This window comes from Nanorana parkeri, unplaced genomic scaffold, assembly GCF_000935625.1.
Source record: "Nanorana parkeri isolate BGI_ZX_2015 unplaced genomic scaffold, ASM93562v1 scaffold1724, whole genome shotgun sequence".
NCBI classification, from domain to species: domain Eukaryota; kingdom Metazoa; phylum Chordata; class Amphibia; order Anura; family Dicroglossidae; genus Nanorana; species Nanorana parkeri.
This window is the reverse complement of record NW_017307992.1, coordinates 16,816-38,643: the sequence shown is the minus strand read 5'-3', so window position 1 is coordinate 38,643 and position 21,828 is coordinate 16,816. Positions and strand designations below refer to the sequence as shown.

At 50.5% G+C, this 21,828-nt stretch overlaps 1 protein-coding gene across 1 annotated transcript in view; it reads left to right on the top strand.

Moving 5' to 3' along the window:
• The window catches only part of PLOD1 (procollagen-lysine,2-oxoglutarate 5-dioxygenase 1), a 24,681-nt gene extending 4,227 nt beyond the window's left edge, over window positions 1-20,454 (top strand). The window contains exons 2-19 of the mRNA XM_018571277.1: window positions 3,500-3,591; window positions 3,940-4,052; window positions 4,971-5,134; window positions 6,312-6,424; window positions 6,958-7,021; window positions 7,283-7,380; window positions 8,834-8,935; window positions 9,827-9,961; window positions 10,162-10,283; window positions 12,768-12,872; window positions 12,983-13,108; window positions 14,307-14,429; window positions 14,790-14,922; window positions 15,047-15,112; window positions 15,433-15,537; window positions 18,114-18,260; window positions 19,648-19,773; window positions 20,198-20,454. Of these exons, the coding sequence (XP_018426779.1) occupies window positions 3,500-3,591; window positions 3,940-4,052; window positions 4,971-5,134; window positions 6,312-6,424; window positions 6,958-7,021; window positions 7,283-7,380; window positions 8,834-8,935; window positions 9,827-9,961; window positions 10,162-10,283; window positions 12,768-12,872; window positions 12,983-13,108; window positions 14,307-14,429; window positions 14,790-14,922; window positions 15,047-15,112; window positions 15,433-15,537; window positions 18,114-18,260; window positions 19,648-19,773; window positions 20,198-20,353 (2,090 nt within the window). The 3' untranslated portion in view covers window positions 20,354-20,454. The remainder of the gene's footprint in view (window positions 1-3,499; window positions 3,592-3,939; window positions 4,053-4,970; window positions 5,135-6,311; window positions 6,425-6,957; window positions 7,022-7,282; window positions 7,381-8,833; window positions 8,936-9,826; window positions 9,962-10,161; window positions 10,284-12,767; window positions 12,873-12,982; window positions 13,109-14,306; window positions 14,430-14,789; window positions 14,923-15,046; window positions 15,113-15,432; window positions 15,538-18,113; window positions 18,261-19,647; window positions 19,774-20,197) is intronic.
• Window positions 20,455-21,828: the final 1,374 nt, after the last annotated feature.

Here is a 21,828-nt window from a genome sequence, read left to right as displayed (position 1 = left end):
GTAGTCTCTGGCCATCTCTTGTAGCTTGCCCGTAGTCTCTGGCCATCTCTTGTAGCTTGCCCGTAGTCTCTGGCCATCTCTTGTAGCTTGCCCGTAGTCTCTGGCCATCTCTTGTAGCTTGCCCATAGTCTCTGGCCATCTCTTGTAGCTTGCCCATAGTCTCTGGCCATCTCTTGTAGTATGCCCATAGTCTCTGGCCATCTCTTGTAGTATGCCCATAGTCTCTGGCCATCTCTTGTAGTATGCCCATAGTCTCTGGCCATCTCTTGCAGCATGCCCGTAATCTCTGGCCATCTCTTGCAGCATGCCCGTAGTCTCTGACCATCTCTTGTAGCATGCCCGTAGTCTCTGACCATCTCTTGTAGCATGCCCGTAGTCTCTGGCCATCTCTTGCAGCATGCCCGTAGTCTCTGGCCATCTCTTGCAGCATGCCCGTAGTCTCTGGCCGGCTCTGGCCATTCACTGCTTTATAACTGTTCCCCCAAGGATCTTGTGATCCGGTTCTGGAAGCCGTTGTAACCTCCCGGCCGCTGTGCTGGGTCCACATTCAGAGCTACAGCTGGAGGTTCATAATATAAAACAATATCTGACTCTGAGATATTCAGTGATAACTTCCACCCACCAGCCAATCCCCAACCAGAATGCCGGTCATGTGACCTGATGCGTCACTCTGTTGTGTCAAGTGACGTTTATACCGCCTGGAGCACTGTTTATAAACGTGGCGTAACATTGTAACACTTTATGACCAGAACATTCCTCATAAATAAGAATAATGACAGGTCGCAATTTCAGAGGCGGGTCTTTGAAATATTTTGATTCAGACCCCACTAAGCCCCCATTTATACCATAGCGTCATGGGAACGCGTGTCGCGTATTCATGGGCGTTTGTTTTCTGCGTGTCCCAGTTGATTTCAGTGTGTCCCTGGATGCGCCAAATGCAGGAAAGTAATACAGGTCACAAATTTTGCAACATGTGTTCCTTGTTTTTTTCCCAAATCACAATTCTTTGCAAGGGACTGATGACATCACTGCGTCCCTTGTTTGTGATGTCACTAGCTCCTGCAAATTGAATGGCTGTCATCTGGCCAGCAGCTCGGCTGCCATTCAGTGTATGTATAGGACAGGTTCACTTTATGGATCGGTATGCCGACCATTGAATTAAAAAGAAGCCCCGTCTTGTGGGAGGTTAAAGGTCGTCTGTGAAAGGTGTGCAATCTGTAGGTCCCGGGCTGTGATTGGCTGGCAGGATGTGACATGGGGTTCATACACACTGCTGGGAGAGGAGAATGGCCCTATTCATCCCCGTTCAATGGAGGGAACGCCGCACATTAATAGAACACGTTTCCAGCCCCGGCTGGCTGTAATTGTACACTGTACATAACATAAAGGGCCCTTGTCTCGTGCCGGGGCCCCTTTATTCATAGAGAAGACAGGTAACCAGTGAGAGATCCGCAATACAAATACTGTTTGTTTCAGACTCTCAATGTTCTCTCAAAGGAAATCATTTTATTCAAATCATTCTGCATGGAATCTCTAACGCGAGTCAGCGAGCAGATCAGCGACAACCTCTCTGCGTTTATCTCTGCGGCTTGGTTACAGATTGCTGAGAACAGTTTCTCGCGGAGCGCATCAACCCAATGTTGTAGCACGATCAGCTCCAGTCACTGTACAGGCGCCCTGACAGCGGCACACCTACTGCTGTCTGAATACAATAGCCCAGGGGGGGGGGGGGCTGTTAGCGTGGTTGAGGTAATCAATTGCTTTTCTCATTCAGCCCACCTTGCATTGTCTCTACACCAGGGAGGGACAATTAATTTTCTCGGAGGGCCACATTGGAAACAGGGATGACTGTGGAGGGCCAAACTGATTAAAGCATTGTACCCCGCAATGCAGTGCATTACAGTGCGGCAGGTGCGTTGCATTGCCATGCATTTTAATGGCACCCCAAGCTCACCTCCTGGCCATAGTGTGTTTGACTGCATTGTAACATGTTGTACCATGTGTTGTGGTGCGGTTGAAGGCGTGCATGCAACGCGTTTGCTGCACTGTAACGCATGGTAGGTGTATTGCATTGTACCATGCATTTGTTGCTGCTGGGCAGGAAACTACACATGACAAACTCCATAGCCCCCCATATCCCACAGCCTGTATCACAGATAACTGCTTCAAAGGAGAACTATGGGGTCAGGGCCTTTCCCCATAGTTCTCCTTAGGGTAACGGGAGGACACAAACCTAGCGTCCTCCCGTCACCCTAGGCTCAGTATACCGTGAGCTGTAGACCGCAGTATACTGAGATGCCGCAGCTGAAGCGGTTCCCGACAATTGTGCCGGGATCTGTCCAGCTGCGTGACTTGACAGCTGGCTCCTCCTATTTAGAGGCAGAGCCAGCTGTACCCGCCCCCTCCCCCGTGCGATCCACCAGTCAGCCCTGGTGGATCGGAGCGGGGAATCCAGCCCCTCCCCTGTCACGGCAGAGAGCCGTGACAGGATCGAGAGGGGAGAGAACGCCTGTATGTGTTCGCTCACCTCCCGATCTACTGAGCCGACCTGTGACAGTCTCATTGTCACAGGTCGGCTAGAACTATGAGGTGAGTGAAAAGCACCCCCTCACCCCCCCTCATAGTTCTCCTTTTTAAGTTCTTTTTCTTTTCTTTTTTAAGTCCAAGGGTGGGAGTTGCAGGAGTGGAGATGGAGGAGGATCCCAGATATCATTGTCAGGGGAAGGAAGACCCCCTGACCCTGTGGGACATATCCAGCCCTTACTCTGGGGGTTTCCAGCCTGCTGAGCTACACTCCATTGTGGCTGGCTGGCTGACAGTGGATGCATCACCCTCTAATCCTGGTGCATCCACTCCCAGCCATAGCCAGCACAGGTTCGGACTGTTTTTCTCTTCGGTCCTTGGTTGCTAGGACTGCCCAGCGGTCCTTGCAACTAGTGACTCCAGAGGAGGACCTCCAATGTCATTAGTTGCTAGGATGCCATCGGCCCTAGCATCCCAGGACTGAAGAGAAACGTGAATCGAGCATGGACTGATTGCTGACTACTTGTGCTGGGCTATGCTCCGGGCTTGGAGGGCGATGCATCCACTGTCAGCCTGCCATGACGGAGAGCAGGACGGTGGGCTGCACAGACCCAGACCAAGGGCCAGATATGACCCCCTGGGCTGTAGAATGCCCAGGTCTGCTCCACATATTGCACAACACATTCCAAGGACGGGAAAAACAACTTCTAATAACATCTTTCTGCACAGTAACTGTAGCAAGCGAGCCTTTTGAGAATCTTACATTAGCATATAAGCACCTAACATTTAATCATCCGTAGAACATCTCATTATTTTTCATTATCAGTATGTATCTGGCTGAACATCTGACAGTACAGTCAGTAAAGCGGTCCAGCGGTTGGCGTATCCTATGGGCGCAATGAGAAATGCAACTATTGAGTTTGTACATACATGTGTGAAATAGTAATGGTGGTTTTGTTCTCTTCCCTCTGCACAGAGAAGCTCCTGGTTCTGACTGTAGCCACCGAGGAGACAGACGGATTTAGGCGCTTTCAGAGATCAGCGCAATGCTTCAACTACAAAGTGAAGGTGAGTTAGAAGCCAGGCCTTTGACCCCCCAGGGCGTCTTTCTCTGCACAAAGGAATTCCAAGAATTAAGCAGGAAATGGCCGACCAGGGAAGATATTTCTTAGCTCAGAGCGTTCTTCAACTGTGACTAAAGCAGCCTACAAATGTTAGAGATTGTTGACTTGAATTGGGGAATGTTCAATGTTTGTAGGCACCTCCATGACCCTGGTTGAGTCTGCTGATAGGGGAGTTGATCACCTGAGATGGATGGAGCTCTAAGTGCAAAGAGACCCTCAGCACGCCTGAGATGTTTTATAAAGGTTGCGGAAGGTGAAAGTGATGTAGTGACGTTGTGTTATATTCCCGCAGGTACTGGGGCTTGGGGAAGAATGGCATGGAGAGGGGCAGAAGGTCCGACTCCTCAAGACCGCACTGGAGCAATACGCCGACAATGAAGATCAGATTATACTCTTCACTGAAAGGTATACATGGGCAGAAGGGAGGTATCATTTTGACACCTGGAGCAGTGAGTTTCCAATTGGTGTCACTGATGGGAGCCCAGTCAGCTTATCATTGTCATTGGGTTCTCCAACATTGAAATGTCCCTACAATTCCACCAATGTGTGTTCCAGCTTCTACTGTTCATGGGCAGAGCAGGTGTACAGATCTGGGAACTTAGTGCAGGGATGGTGGGAGCTCCTCATAACGGGCACAGCGGGTGTACAGACCCGGGAACTCAGCACAGGGATGGTGGGAGCCCCTCATAATGGACACAGCGGGTGTACAGACCAGGGAACTCAGCACAGCGATGGTGGGAGCTCCTCATAATGGACACAGCAGCTGTACATACCCAGGAACTCGGCTCAGGGATGGTGGGAGACCCTCATAATGGACACAGCAGCTGTACAGACCCGGGAACTCAGCACAGCGATGGTGGGAGCTCCTCCTAATGGACACAGCAGCTGTACATACCCAGGAACTCGGCTCAGGGATGGTGGGAGACCCTCATAATGGGCACAGCGGGTGTACAGACCCAGGAACTCAGCACAGGGATGGTGGGAGCTCCTCATAATGGACACAGCAGCTGTTCATACCCGGGAACTCGGCACAGTGATGGTGGGAATTCCTCATAATGGGCACAGCATGTGTACAGACCAGGGAACTCAGCACAGGGATAGTGAGAACTCCTCATAGCGGGCACAGCAGGAGTACAGACCCAGGAACCTAAAGCACAGATACCTCACCAGTAGAGATAGAAGAGGGGGCCAGGGGGTTGAACTCTCCAGCATTCTCCATACACTGAGGGTGGACCGGCCATTTAATTTGTACAGGTCACTGTATTCTATAAATGGCGGTACAGGTTTTTCTTCATTGGTTTGCTCTGCGTATTTCCTTCACAGCTACGATGACGTCTTTGCTTCGGGCCCAGCTGAACTCGTGAAGAAATTCAAGCAAGCCAAAAGCAAAGTTGTTTTCACTGCGGAAGCCGTGGCTTATCCTGAACGGCGCCTGGAGCCCAAATATCCGACTGTCCTAGAGGGCAAACGCTTCCTGGGATCTGCAGGTACGTCACCGGCACACAGAGCTCCCAGTTTCAGGCATTTTAAAGACCTACATTTGTGTGTCCTCTGAAGGAGGACAATTATCATCGGGTTCCTCTTTCATTTCCTAGCTTACACTAGAAAAATACACTAGGAAATTGACTCGGCATTCAATTGAATTAAGGGAAGTATCGGGACAAGTGTCTCGCGCTCCCACAGATCACATCCTGTATTGATTTGCAGTGCCACTTGCTGGTGAAATCTGGTATTACAAGGGTAACCATTGTATGTAGTTTTCTATGAGAAGCATTGTATCTCCCCGATCAGATTTCAACTTGCTAAGTAATGGAAGCAGCAGTGGGACCCCTCCACTGTCGTACATAGAGGGACCCCTCCACTGTCGTACATAGAGGGACCCCTCCATTGTCGCTACCCCTCCACTGTCGCACGTAGGGGGACCCCTCCACTGTCGCACGTAGGGGGACCCCTCCACTGTCGCACGTAGGGGGACCCCTCCACTGTCGCACGTAGGGGGACCCCTCCACTGTCGCACGTAGGGGGACCCCTCCACTGTCGCACGTAGGGGGACCCCTCCACTGTCGCACGTAGGGGGACCCCTCCACTGTCGCACGTAGGGGGACCCCTCCACTGTCGCACGTAGAGGGACCCCTCCACTGTCGCACGTAGAGGGACCCCTCCACTGTCGCACGTAGAGGGACCCCAATCACATTCTTGTACCAGAATATTCTCTTTAAACTTTCCTACCTTTTTTTTTGGAGGTAGCTGCTGACTAGTGGTTGTTTTGTGTAGCGTGTATGGATTGGTCAGATCTATCATAGTGCCAGCTCCGACACTCCACCCTTGCTTGGTTCTGATGCCGGGGGCCATGAGCAGTGTAATCAGTCAGTAACTTCTGGAAAACTTTCCACTGAGATTGCCCTGAGGACCACTAACCTATTGCTACAAGCTGATTAATTCTTAGTTGCTTCTTTTCAAGGTGAACACATTCTGCTCATCTGATCTTTCCTTATAGCTGAGTTCCCCCCATGCCCCTTATTCACTGGATTTGAAGCACCCCTCAGGAATGAATACATTGTTTCATGGCGTGAATACAGTTAACCTGGAGATGTGATTGTAGGTGATTGTGATGGTTGTACTTTGTCTTGACCCTCTAAATCTCACGATTGACTCTCTCTGCAGCTTTCATCGGCTATGCTCCATATCTACACAAAATGGTGGCTGACTGGGACGGGGCGGATGAGGACAGCGATCAGCTCCACTACACAAAGATCTTCTTGGACCCGACAAAGAGGGTGAGTGACGCACGTCAATGTGTTGGATTGTAACCAGTGTACAATGTATCAGTGCAACCTGTCAGCATAAGGGATGAGTGTAAACGAAGATACAATGTATCAGTACAACCTGTCAGCATCAGGGATGAGTGTAAATGAAGATACAATGTATCAGTACAACCTGTCAGCATAAGAGATGAGTGTAAACGAAGATACAATGTATCAGTACAACCTGTCAGCATCAGGGATGAGTGTAAATGAAGATACAATGTATTAGTACAACCTGTCAGCATAAGAGATGTGTGTAAACGAAGATTCAATGTATTAGTACAACCTGTCAGCATAAGAGATGAGCGTAAACGAAGATTCAATGTATTAGTACAACCTGTCAGCATAAGAGATGTGTGTAAACGAAGATTCAATGTATTAGGACAATCTATCGTCATAAGGGATGAGTGTAAACAAAGATACAATATGGAGAGGCAGTTTCAGCTTTGTCAAAACTCTATATAGCAGACCGGATTCTAACACGACTTATTTCTTTCATTTAAAAGGAGAAAATAAACATCACTCTGGACCACCGATGCCGAATCTTCCAAAGCCTGCACGGATCCGTAGGTGAGTACGCGGTCAGAATTGTATTCATGCTGCAGGATGAAACTTACTGACTGGTCATATGAATGAAGAACACCAGTAAATGTTGCTCGCACATACCTTATATTGTGCTCAGATTGTTCATGGTTAGCCCCGCCCACGCGGAACCAGGATTTGAGGAAGGTGCAGAGCAGCCACTGCGTTAGGACAGTCATTTTAATATAAGTAATTTCCTATTCTGAAAATGGGGGGAGTTTCACTTTAATCAGTTCCTCCTTCGTGCAGGAGACGTGGTGATGAAGTTTGAGAACGGACGAGTGAGGGCGCGGAATCTCGCCTACGACACGCTTCCTATTTTGATACACGGGAACGGCCCCACAAAGGTGGGGAATCTGTCATACGTCTGATATAGATAGCAGAGACTTGTCTGTATGTGTGTAAAGGTTGCAGATGTTCCGTGCATGCATCAATTTGCCTTGTAATCTATTCGGCTGAATTGCAACATATTCGACCAGTGTATAGCTGAGCGAATGACGTTTGCAGAGCAAAACTGCCACTAGATGGAGCCAATGAGTTCAGAAATTCCCTTCACAGGGCAGTACTGCCACTAGATGGAGCCAATGAGCACAGAAATTCCATTCACAGCGCAATACTGCCACTAGGTGGAGCCAATGAGTTCAGAAATTCCCTTCACAGGGCAGTACTGCCACTAGATGGAGCCAATGAGCACAGAAATTCCCTTCACAGGGCAGTACTGCCACTAGATGGAGCCAATGAGCACAGAAATTCCCTTCACAGGTCAATACTGCCACTAGATGGAGCCAATGAGCACAGAAATCCCCTTCACAGGGCAGTACTGCCACTAGATGGAGCCAATGAGCACATAAATCCCCTTCACAGGGCAGTACTGCCACTAGATGGAGCCAATGAGCACAGAAATTCCCTTCACAGGGCAGTACTGCCACTAGATGGAGCCAATGAGCACAAATTCCCTTCACAGGGCAGTACTGCCACTAGATGGAGCCAATGAGCACAGAAATTCCCTTCACAGGTCAATACCGCCACTAGATGGAGCTGATAAACGGGAATTTCCTTTGCTCATTGGCTCCATCTAGTGGCAGTATTGCGCTGTGTAGCAAATTTCTGCCCTCATTGGCTCCTTCTAGTGGCAGAAATGAGCAGCGAACGTCATGCGTTTAGGGCAAATGTGTTCTAAATCAGCTCCTAAATGTTCCAGTGCACCAAGCCATTGCAGAATAGATGTTGGTAAACCTGTCTCCAACGGGTAGCTATACTAGTTTGGGTCTCCACTCTTGATGCAGCCTTCTCATTCAGAGATCGTAGGATTTTTTTTTGGACTATTTACTTGTATTCTCTCCCTGCCACATTGGTCATATCAGGTGGCAAGATCTGTCCAATCTTCTGCCTGAGCTCAGTGCTGAACAGGCATTCCAAAACTGTCCACATATCAACAGCTTGCTAATTGACTGTTTCAGGCCCTTCAGCAGCCCAGGCGTAGTGGCGGCTATCGGCTCTAAACGCAGGCAGCAGACGGGTCAGCTTCCACGGGGGCCTTACAGCCTGACATGTCTGCTCTGACAGGGAGAGAATAAGGGAAGCGAATAACAGCACAAACAGCCATCCCTGAGATGTAAGGTTGCACTATTAAAGAAGATTGGAGACTCTGATCATTACAAGGCAGAGAATTTCCTCCCTTGTTTGGAATTTAGAACAGCGGGAGAATAAAATGGATTGTTTACCAGCCCCCGTCAGTGCAGGTTATGGTGATTGTGAGTTCTACACACGTGTGGGTAACACTTGTGTCCTTTTAACCAGCTCCTGATGAATTATCTGGGGAATTACATCCCCCGTGTATGGACCTTCGAGACCGGCTGTGTCGTCTGCGACGAGGGCTTAAGGAGCCTCGCTGAATTTAAGGTAAATCGATGACCATTTCTCTGATTTTTTTTTTTTTTTTTTTTTTTGCCTTTTTATTTTTTTTTTTTTTTTTTTTTTGTGCCTTTTACAAAGCAGAACATTCCGGACATTAGAGCTGAACTCCAGGCAAAGAACTCAATCCATATATTGGAGCTGTGCTGTGACTGCCCCAAGGATTGGCAGTTCTGACCGCCCAGTCTTGAGATTTACACAGCCCTGTCATGCGGGGTCACGCACAGTCTGGCAGGCAACGGGCCTGATTTCTCTTTGCTGCAGTGAAGGAACACTTACGGGTCTTGTCCCGGCCCCCCCCCCAGCCTGTGACTGGACAGTGGAAGGAGAAGCGGCACAGTGATGAGCTCCTCTCTCTGTCACTGCTCTCTCCTCCTATCCTCCTTATTCCTTGTTAACACATGAGCACAACTGATTGGTTCCTTGTCCTGATCATGCCTCTCCCGGTCTGAGCTCTGCTGCACAGGGAGTGCAAGTGGCTGATACCAAGTCACATTCAGGTGGTGACACTACTTGTATTTGAAAAACATACATTTGATGAGAACAGGTGATGAGGAAGGCTGGGGGGGAGGGTTTAGGCCTGGGAGGTTACTGCTGGGGGTGAGGGGTGGGGGGGGAAGGCTGGTGGTGAGGGCTAGGGCGCGAGGGCTGGGGGTGAGGGCTAGGGTTACACATATGGCATGTCCTTTTCCCTTGCTCCTGTACATCCTCTGGCTGCTGCAGAATGGCAGTTGGTCAGGATCAGTAGACGCCTGCACTCTGCAGTTTGACTAACTGAACATTTCTCTTTTTATTTTGTGTTTTTTTTTTAATTTTCAACTTTCACATCGGCTGATCTGGCAAGTTTTACCCTCCTTCATTTTTTTGTTTTGTTCTCAGACGGACGACTCTTTCCCGTTGGTTGTGATCGGCGTTTTCGTTGAGCAGCCCACGCCCTTCATCTCGGAGTTCTTCAAGCGGCTCAGTAACATGCACTACCCCAAGCAGCGGATGCAGCTGTACATCGCCAATCGTGTGAGTACCACCCTGCTCTCATAGCGGCGCCTCCCTCCATGCACGGCGCTCGGCCAGGCGGGTGTTGATTTGCGGCGACGCCCCCTCTTTGTGAAGCCAGGCTTGCTTACATAAGCCGGAATCCACGTTTGTCTGCGACATTCCTCGCTCGGGTGAGGCATGCTGGGTAACGTTTAACCCTTTGTGTCCTGTGACCTCAGGAGCCCCATCACCAGAGACACGTGGAGAAATTCCTGAAGGAACGCAGCGCAGATTACAACTCGGTGAAATACGTTGCGCCGGAGGAAGTGTCGAACGCCGCGGACGCCCGCAATGCTGGAATGTATGTATTGCTTTTTATATATGTGTAGCAAGAGATGAATATTATATAAAGTCTTTCAAGTCCTGAGCTACTAGCCAGGCCTTAAAAGTTACTCGCCACCAGCTGCCCCACCTGACCCCTACGCTGCCCCGGCCTCAACTGACGCACAGTACAGAAGTCAGTGGTGCAATGCCGAATATAGAGGCCAGCTGTGTGACACGCAGAGGTCAGTAATGTAACGCATAGCGCAGAGGTCAGTAATGTAACGCACAGCGCAGAGGTCAGTAATGTAACGCACAGCGCAGAGGTCAGTAATGTAACGCACAGCGCAGAGGTCAGTGTGACGCACAGCGCGGAGGTCAGTGATGCAATGCCAAATGTAGAGGCCAGCTGTGTGACACGCAGAGGTCAGTAATGTAACGCATAGCGCAGAGGTCAGTAATGTAACGCACAGCGCAGAGGTCAGTAATGTAACGCACAGCGCAGAGGTCAGTAATGTAACGCACAGCGCAGAGGTCAGTAATGTAACGCACAGCGCAGAGGTCAGTGTGACGCACAGCGCGGAGGTCAGTGATGCAATGCCAAATGTAGAGGCCAGCTGTGTGACGCACAGCGCAGAGGTCAGTAATGTAACGCACAGCGCAGAGGTCATAATGTAACGCGCAGCGCGGAGGTAAGTGTGACGCACAGCGCGGTGCAGTCTTCCTCCCAGCCTATGGCAGCTGAGCTGGGCGGAGGAAGCTGTAGAAGACAGTGGAACCGATTGGCATCGAGGGGGTGCGCCGCTGGCGGGACCAGGGATGGGACACTATCCCTGGAAATTTTGAGGCCTGGTCTATACAGTATCTTCAATATCCTTATGATATCGACTTGTCAATAGTCGTATTGGCCTGATAAATATTGTCCAATTAGAATTGACATTTTGGCACTTAGAAGGAAGCAGAGGCTGCGTATGTAATTTGTCACCATGTATGTTCATGGCAACCTTCCTGTGTCATACGACAGTCACATTGAACATATATAATTACAAGTTACATATGCAGCCTCTGCTTCCCTCTAGGTGCCGGACTTGTAATTGTGCTTTATATTAAATGTTCATGTTAAAGGAGAACTATGAGGGGGGAGGTGCTTTTCACTCCCCTCATAGTTCTAGCCGACCTGTGACAATGAGACTGTCACAGGTCGGCTCAGTAGATCGGGAGGTGAGCGAACACATACCGGCGTTCGCTCTCCTCTCGATCCTGTCACAGCTCTCTGCCGTGACAGGGGAGGGGCTGGATTCCCCGCTCCGATCTGCCAGCGCTGACTGGCGGAACGGATGGGGGAAGGGGCGGGTACAGCTGGCTCTGCCTCTAGATAGGCAGAGCCAGCTGTCAGTCACGCAGCTGGGCGGATCCCGGCATAATTGTCGGGATCCGCTTCAGCTGCGGCGTCTCAGTATACCAGGAGCTGTAGCTCGCGGTATACTGAGCCTAGGGTGATGGGAGGACGCTAGTTTGTGTCCTCCCGTTACCCTAAGGAGAACTATGGGGAAAAGCCTTAACCCCATAGTTCTCCTTTAAGCTAAGCAGTTGTTTACCGCGGTTGCTGCGCATTAAATTAGTTACACAAAACCTTTGGCCAAAAATATGTAGAAGCCGCAACCGCCCCGTCAAGGCTCCTCTGTGAAGTGTGGTGCTAACTCTATTTGTATGAGTCTCCCATGTTGGGGCATATTAATGCAGTCGATAAATTAAATGCAGGTGTGCCTGGAGATAGCCCACTCCTCCTCAAATATTGCTGTAAGCCTTCCCATGCGCAACTTGCTACAAAGGCTGGTTATAAATGTATGCAGTTGCCATTTTGCTTCTTGTAGTTCCACAACGTCTGGGGGGCCGGAGTTGCCCACCCCTGCGTTTATATATTGTATCAAGGCCATTGGTCTTGTGGTCTTTGATGGGGTTTGGAGAAGTGGCTTCCAAGAGAGCCAAGCAATCATTGTGTGTCTCTCTCTATCTCTGAAACTCCTCCCTTGGCGGCAGTGACGTGCGGTACCTCTTGCTCCGGGTGAGGCATTCCCCAGCCCTGCCCCCTGTCGGCCGAAGCTCTGCCCCCTGTCGGCCGAAGCTCTGCCCCAAGCTAGTGTAAGGGAGGCGACAGGGAGGAGCCTCCCGGTCCTTCACTGCTGAGGCGCTCCGTCCATGACAGGTTACACAGCGGGGGAGGATTTCCCTGCTGTGTAACCTGTTGGATGCCGATCTGAATGGAGAAAAAGCTGTCAGCTTCAGACATAAACCTGACAGCTTTTTCCTCCATAATACTAGGTGAGGCTCCGCCTCCTCTGACCGCACATCCTTGCTTGGCGCAGACCATTTGACGCCGGGCTGCCAGAAGGGAGGGGCACGGCGGTGTGTTGGAGATGGATTTTAGAATACAGGTCCTCTTTAATTGTACAGATTATTTTTGTAGCGCTACTCGCTAACCTCATCCTGGTGTTTTTACTTTGTACTTCTCTCCCCCTTCCAGGGATTTGTGCCGGCAGAACCCGGAGTGTGAATATTACTTCAGCATCGATGTCGAGGTGGTGCTGAAAAACTCCAGCGTGCTGCGGACCCTCATACAGCAAAACAAGTATGTCATCGCTTCACCCTTGTCCCTCTTAAAGTGGACCCGTGCCCACCATTGTGATGGTTGAAGAATCCCTCTGCGTAGTTCTAACCAGTCACCCTGTCTCCTTTCAGGTCCATCCTCGCCCCGATGGTCAGCCGGGTTCAGGACGTGTGGACCAATTTCTGGGGGGCGCTGGGCAAAGATGGTTTCTACGCACGATCTGAGGATTACATCGATATCGTCCAGGGACAGAGGATGTGAGTACATTTATGAGTCCTTATAGACCCAGGGATTCCATTCAGGGATGGTGGGAGCCCCTCATAATGGGCACAGAAGGTGTACAGACCCGGGAACTCAGCACAGGGATGGTGGGGGCCCCTCATAATGGGCACAGCAGGTGTACAGACCCGGGAACTCAGCGCAGGGATGGTGGGAGGCCCTCATAATGGGCACAGCGGGTGTACAGACCCGGGAACTCAGCACAGGGATGGTGGGGGCCCCTCATAATGGGCACAGCGGGTGTACAGACCCGGGAACTCAGCACAGTGATGGTGGGAGCCCCTCATAATGGGCACAGCAGGTGTACAGACCCGGGAACTCAGCACAGGGATAGTGGGGGCTCCTCATAATGGGCACAGCAGGTGTACAGACATGGGAACTCAGCACAGGGATGGTGGGAGCCCCTCATGGGCACAGCAGGTGTACAGACCCGGGAACTCAGCACAGGGATAGTGGGGGCTCCTCATAATGGGCACAGCGGGTGTACAGACCCGGGAACTCAGCACAGGGATAGTGGGGGCTCCTCATAATGGGCACAGCGGGTGTACAGACCCGGGAACTCAGCACAGGGATGGTGGGAGCTCCTCATAATGGGCACAGCAGGTGTACAGACCCGGGAACTCAGCACAGGGATGGTGGGGGCTCCTCATAATGGGCACAGCAGGTGTACAGACCTGGGAACCTGGCACAAGGATGGCGCGAGCCCCTCATAATGGGCACAGCAGATGTACAGACCCGGGAACTCAGCACAGGGATGGTGGGAGCTCCTCATAATGGGCACAGCAGGTGTACAGACCCGGGAACTCAGCACAGGGATGGTGGGAGCCCCTCATAATGGGCACAGCAGGTGTACAGACCCGGTAACTCAGCACAGGGATGGTGGGAACCCCTCATAATGGGCACAGCAGGTGTACAGACCCGGGAACTCAGCACAGGGATGGTGGGAACCCCTCATAATGGGCACAGCAGGTGTACAGACCCGGGAACTCAGCACAGGGATGGTGGGAACCCCTCATAATGGGCACAGCAGGTGTACAGACCTGGGAGCTCAGGGATGGTGGGAGCCCCTCATAATGGGCACAGCAGATGTACAATCAGATTTATACACGTGTGGTTATGTTATATCGAGTAAAATGCCGTGCTTTGCTGATCACCTGACTCTTCCGGTCCTTACAGCGGCATCTGGAACGTCCCATACATCACCAATGTGTATCTGGTGAAAGGCAGCGTGCTCCGGAATAGACTGAAGCAGTACGACATCTTCCGCAGCGGATCCTGTCTTCCGGGAAGGGCAGTGTGGATCCTGAGATCATGGAATAGTCAACCATTTAGAGTGTTTCAACGCACAACACAGTCATGGCCGACTGTTGTCACCATGAGAAACCCACCCTGAGGTGATGACGTGGGTGGTAAATGTTATCAGATTTGCTGCTATCGTTATCCTGGGTTGTTACAAATATCAATGTATGCAATAATCTTTACATTCTGACATATGGAGGAAACCGTACTCACCTCTGTGTGTACTCCGCTCCTGCTCTGTGGGTGACAACACAAGTTCTAATGTGACCGGCTATTGTGCGTCCCTCCTGTGTTTACCTTGGAACAGGCGCCTCGGCGTATGAAGCCGATATTGTGTGTGTGTCAATCTTCACCTACTGACGTCTCTCTCACCTTCCAGGGAGTTTTCATGTTTGTGACCAACCGGCAACCCTTCGGCCACCTCCTGTCCCTGGAGAACTATCAGATGAGCCACCTCCATAATGACCTGTGGGAGATCTTTCAGAACACCCAGGTGAGACGATGACATGGAACACGTCCGGAATGAGGGAAGATCTCCGAATTGTCTCAGTGTTATCTGTCTTTTTATTTTCTCCTCTCCTCCTTCCTGATTTAAATGATTTGATTTCATTCCTCAGGACTGGAAGGAGAAGTACATTCACCCCAATCACACTTTTGCCCTCAAGGGAACAAATATTGAATCGGTGAGTGTTCCCTTAAAGGGGAAGGGGGGCAGTCCATGAAATGTTATTTTCTAGATACATGTGGAAGAACCGCCTTCATGTATACAATGTGATCAGTGAAGGTTACTCGGGGTATAGTGTGAGGTGTGGACAGTACATGGAGGGGAGCCAGACGTGGTCCTTACACTTTGCATGCTCTGCGTACGACTTGTGACTCGCGGTCTCGTATCGCTCGGATTTATCATCTGGTTTTGGGATCTGTGCGGCTTGTAATGAAGAGGAATATTTTGTGTGTTTTTGTATCTTCTCCTATGTCATCCCCAATGTTTGCTATCCCCCAGCCGTGCCCCGATGTGTACTGGTTCCCGTTGTTCACAGACACAGCCTGTGACGAGCTGGTGGAGGAAATGGAGAACTACGGCCAGTGGTCAACTGGAAACAAACAGGTAAGAAGCACAGAGAGCTGCCGAATGTCACTTCACCTGAACACAATGACCGAGTGTTGTCAGGGTGGAGTGGGAATTTCATTATTTGCATGCAGACCGCCCTAGGTAACACCCACATGTGACGCTGAGCCTCCATGATTGAAAGAACTGAAATCCAACGAAAAGGGGCGGGGCCAGGGACAGTCAGACTGGGGAGGAAAGCACTAGATGATGCTGGGCGTCCTCCAGGCAGGAAATGAGGCGGGCTCTATCTGACTTGCTCCAGATTCTAATGCAGATTGTGAGAAGCTCCCAGTGTGCAGTGACATCAGAGGAAGCCATTCCAGTCCAGGAGAGGAGCCGCTACAACTGTGCCAGACTGAAGGGAAGGCCGGAGGTCAGATAGAAGACTGAAGGGAAGGCCGGAGGTCAGATAGAAGACTGAAGGGAAGGCCGGAGGTCAGATAGAAGACTGAAGGGAAGGCCGGAGGTCAGATAGAAGACTGGAGGGAAGGACGGAGGTCAGATAGAAGACTGAAGGGAAGAACGGAGGTCAGATAGAAGACTGAAGGGAAGGACGGAGGTCAGATAGAAGACTGAAGGGAAGGACGGAGGTCAGATAGAAGACTGAAGGGGAGGACGGAGGTCAGATAGAAGACTGAAGGGGAGGACGGAGGTCAGATACAAGACTGAAGGGAAGGACGGAGGTCAGATACAAGACTGAAGGGCACGACGGAGGTCAGATAGGAGACGGAAGGGAAGGGCGGAGGTCAGATAGAAGACTGAAGGGAATGCCGGAGGTCAGATAGAAGACTGAAGGGAAGGCCGGAGGTCAGATAGAAGACTGAAGGGAAGGCCGGAGGTCAGATAGAAGACAGGAGGGAAGGACGGAGGTCACATAGTTGACTGAAGGGGAGGACGGAGGTCAGATAGAAGACTGAAGGGAAGGACGGAGGTCAGATAGAAGACTGAAGGGGAGGACGGAGGTCAGATAGAAGACTGAAGGGAAGGACGGAGGTCAGATAGAAGACTGAAGGGAAGGATGGAGGTCAGATGGAAGACTGAAGGGAAGGCCGGAGGTCAGATAGAAGACTGAAGGGAAGACCGGAGGTCAGATGGAAGACTGAAGGGGAGGACGGAGGTCAGATTGAAGACTGAAGGGGAGGACGGAGGTCAGATAGAAGACTGAAGGGGAGGACGGAGGTCAGATTGAAGACTGAAGGGGAGGACGGAGGTCAGATAGAAGACTGAAGGGGAGGACGGAGGTCAGATAGAAGACTGAAGGGGAGGACGGAGGTCAGATAGAAGACTGAAGGGGAGGACGGAGGTCAGATAGAAGACTGAAGGGGAGGACGGAGGTCAGATAGAAGACTGAAGGGGAGGACGGAGGTCAGATAGAAGACTGAAGGGGAGGACGGAGGTCAGATAGAAGACTGAAGGGGAGGACGGAGGTCAGATAGAAGACTGAAGGGGAGGACGGAGGTCAGATAGAAGACTGAAGGGGAGGACGGAGGTCAGATAGAAGACTGAAGGGAAGGACGGAGGTCAGATAGAAGACTGAAGGGATGGATGGAGGTCAGATAGAAGACTGAAGGGATGGATGGAGGTCAGATAGAAGACTGAAGGGATGGATGGAGGTCAGCCTTAATAATACCCCATAAGAATCAGAGGTCATGCAAACGCATACAGTGAGACTAGGGAAGGATTATCTGTGCCATTTGTGCATTGTGTATACATTTTAAAGGTGTGTGTGTGTATATAATATAATCTAATACAAACAATCCGTTTGTTTAACATGCAGAAGTTCGCACTGAGCCAGTCTATTTTATGACATCTACAGAGCTATTATCTGCTGTATCGTTATTTTTCTTTTCTTTTTTCTTCTTATTATGGAAAATGTTGCGGTTTTGTGCTAAACAAGATAATATTGCAACCCCCAAAAATCCAAAACTATCCGCGCTGGAAGTAGAGCCAATGAACGCTGACAAGTTCCAAAATACAGTGCACAGCGCCACCTAGTGGCTAAAGGCTTACCACGCGCCGTATGGTTAAAGTGATACTAAACTCCGGGGATAAGCCTTAAAAATCCATTCAAGTCCCCGAACTACTAATAACAATGTATCTAATTTGTGTATCACTCGGCTGCAGATCCTCCAATCATCTCTGAATTGGTGCTGACACTGTCCTTCCCTCTGGAGGGGGGCTACATCTGTTCCCCATGGTCTCTGTGTGTGTTGTAAAGTAGTCACCGCTCCAAGCTCACTCCCGGGATGGACTACAATCTCATGTTTAGTTTACTCATTTGTATTGAGATTGTAGTCCATCCCGGGAGCGAGCTTGCAGCGGTGACTACTTTACAACACACACACAGGGACCATGGGGAACAGACGTAGCCCCCCCTCCAGAAGGAAGGACAGTGTCAGAGATGATTGGAGGATCTACAGCCGAGTGATACACAAATAAGATACATTGTTGCTCATAGTTCTGGGACTGGAAGGGATTTTTAGGATGTAACTCCTGAGTTTAGTGTCAGTGTAACATGCCCGTCATTGGGTGATGTGTTTGCAGTAACGTTCCCTCCTCTTGATGTATCGCAGGACCAGCGGCTGCAGGGAGGGTATGAAAACGTCCCGACGATCGACATTCACATGAACCAGATCGGCTACCAGAAGGAATGGCACAGGCTTCTGTTGGACTTTGTAGCGCCGGTGACTGAAAAGATGTTCCCCGGTTATTACACGCAGGTGGGTATCTCCGGCTCCGCAGAATGTCCTTCCCTATGCTTGTAATTCATCGTCATGGCAAATGGGAACATTGACCTCCGATGTCAAATGTATCCGCGGGTGACATTCTATTTCCTCCGCTTCGGATGGGGTGTGGGAGGATGACAACCCCTGTCAGGTTTTTATTGCCGCCCATTCAGCCTCTCCGTTTGTCCTGATGACCGTTGTCACTGAGACAGAATGTGACGGGAAGTCTGATATTTTTAAAGTTAAACCAGGACAGGAACAGAGGGGAAATCTACCAGTGGGGGACACCCATTCCAGTGACACCTAAAGAGTGGGAATTCAATCAATTTGGAGAGATTTCGTCTAATTTCCTGTTATGTGTCTAGGACAGGAAGTGAAATCTACGTTTTTAAAAAAACTCTGGTTTTAACCCTTCCCCGTCCTATCTAATGCCACTTTTAACAATAACAAAGACAGTTACTTTTAATCTGCTTTTATGTTGCCTTCCCTGGCCCCTCCTTCCATTTTCATTACCTACCTTATTTTAGACTTGGTGATTTCATCATTGGGACTCTGCGCTTCTCCATGCAATGCAGGCAAATCATGCTGATGGGAGGGGCCGGCAGGGTGCTGTACATGGCTGGTGGGAGGGGCCTGGCAGGGTGCTGTACATAGCTTCCTGAAAACATCACTGCACTCTGCCTCAGTACTCCTCTCCGGGGGTCTCAGTCCTGATGCAAGCAGTGGGATGGCTCTTGAGCGGAGTTATGCAAATATCAAAATGCCTGGATGGGTGGGTGTCAGTGTGGAGGAGCGGGCGTTCCTAATGCCCACATGTGACACTGAGCCTCCATGATTGAAAGAACTGAAATCCAATGAATGAAAGGGGTGGGGCCAGGGGCAGTCAGGCTGGGGAGGAAAGTCCAGATGATGCTGGACGTCCTCCAGCCAGGGAATGAGGGCGGGCTCTCTCTAACTTGCTGCAGCTTCTAATGCACATTGTAAGAAGCTCCCAGTGTGCAGTGACCTCAGAGGAAACCATTTTAGTCCAGGAGAGGAGCCGGTAGAACCGTGCAAGACTGAACGGACGGACGGAGGTCAGCCCTTGGGACCGGCCTCCAGGGGGACCCCATTCATGGTGCCATAATAGCTAGAAAATGAACTGTAAGACCTCATTCAGCTGAGTCCAGTTGGGTTTTATGCCATTGAGCCAAACGTGAGTAGAATTCAGACATTGCCTGTGGCCAGATTACAATATGTGGAGCCGGCAGCAGCCCCGCTGTGTCCTTCCAGTTCTCTCCCAGCAGGAAGAGCAGTGTTTGGTGAATGGGCCGGCAGTGTCACTGGTATTCTCTGCGTCCTTCATTGATCCCACTCTCCATGTGTTTGTTTTTCCCTACAGGCTCAGTTTGACTTGGCCTTCGTAGTACGTTACAAGCCGGACGAGCAGCCGTCCCTGGAACCCCACCATGATGCCTCCACCTTTACCATAAACCTCGCTCTGAACAGCGTGGGTCAGGATTACGAGGTCAGTCCCCTCCCCTTCCCCGCAGCCGTCCCACGCCATTGCTACCGGTCACATTAATGTCCCGCTCCATCAAGGTGCCTAAAAGATTAACTGTCTTTGTTGTCCCACAACAACCCTTCAACGTGTCTGTCTTCACCTCTGGTCTTTCAGTGTGGGTTTTATTTGAGTGGTAGCGATGGGGCTTCAACACAGACAGGTTTTATTTCAGATAATTAACTGAAAGCCCAAATTCTGGCAAATATAGATCTGATAGCCGTAACGCAAAAATTGTGTGACCTGAAAGATTGTAGTGGCCGCTATTTTATTTTACAAGGCCTCCGCTTTCAGAAAATATGTTTTGGGGGGGTTTTTTAAAATTATTTCGGCCTAAAATGTTCAGCGAAAGGGTTAAACCCGGCCATCATTGTCTTCTTTTCCCTTGCAGGGAGGTGGCTGCAGGTTCCTCCGTTACAATTGCTCCATCAGTGCCCCCCGGAAGGGCTGGGCGTTGATGCACCCGGGCAGACTGACGCACTACCACGAAGGACTTCCCACCACCAAAGGCGTCCGATACATCGCAGTCTCCTTTGTGGATCCTTAGGCGGAGACTCGAGTGAACTTAACTTTTTTTTTTTCCCTGAGAAGTTACAATGTAACTCTGATAAAGTGTTATGAGAGAGAGGGGTGGAGCCAACTGAAGATCAATGACTGGCGACTGATCAAGGTGGAGCCATCTGAACTCATTGTAAACCAGACGCCCTGATGAGTTCACGCTGGTTACCATGACGAGCATAGCGAACAAACTGTGAAATCCCCTCCCATCTTTCCCATGTCTGTTTGTAGTTGAAATTCTGCATTCTGAGCTGATGTCCCAATGTTTTATGTTGTACCAAACCCCCCCGTGCGCTGGTCCCTCCAATCCTTATCCACTTGGTTTTTGTTTACCCATTATGATTGTTCCTCCCTAATGCAGTACTGCCATGCTTGTGCCTAAATTGGACATCTTAAAGAAGAAGCATCACCACTACTTAAAAATCAATGTTGAAGGCCATAGGGGACCACGTGGTCTTGGTCCTGTTCTGATCTGTGGCCAGATTGTGCAAAAAAAGAACATCTTTGTGTGTCTGAGCTGGCGGTCAGCTCCACCCCAGGATGAAGCCCAATTTGTGGCTGTTCCTATGGGGGGAACTGCAGCCCAGTGTTGTAGCGGCTGCCCTTTCTCCGCCACTAGGTCTCTTTTTGTGTTGTGATCTGAGCTGACTCCTCCCCCTGCTGTGGTGAATGACAGTGCAGACGCCACTCCTCCTCTGTTGGTTAGCACTCTGCTTGTGTTGTGATCTGAGCTTAGCCCTCTCCCTGCTATGGTGAATGATGGTACCTAGCTCTAGTGCACGCCTTTAGCCAGAGATTAGGGCTGTCACTGACACCTCATTAAATTATTATCTCCTGCTGAGCAACATGGTCGAACAGCGGTGGGGTGGTCTGTCTACCTCCCTCTAGCTCAGCAATCACAGCACATTTCAGAAATGGCTCTGCCTATCTAGAGGCAGAGCCAGCTGTACCCTCCCCCGTCTGTTCCGCCAGTCAGCGCTGGCGGAGCGGGGAGGGGGGAATCCAGCCCCTCCCCTGTCACGGCAGAGAGCCGTGACAGGATTGAGAGGTGAGCGAACGCCGGTATGTGTTCGCTCACCTCCCGATCTACTGAGCCGACCTGTGATAGTCATTCCAGATCTTTACATTATAATCCCAGAACACAAGTCAAAAATACCCACAAATTCCATTCACGGATATAACTTTTTGCCCCAAACCTACAACACGGGAATATTGATGTTCCTGCCAATTTGTGTGTGCAGCAGCTCCCCGTTACATTCTCCCACACCTAATAGTGTGACCATTAAAGGGGTGGGAGATCTACATAATGGACACAGCAGGAATGCAGACCCAGGACCTCAGTGCAGGGAATGTGGGAGCCCCTCATAATGGACACTGCAACTGTGTAGACCCGGGAACTCCGCACAGGGATTGTGGGAGCCCCTCATAATGGGCACAGCAGGAATGCAGACCCGGGACCTCAGT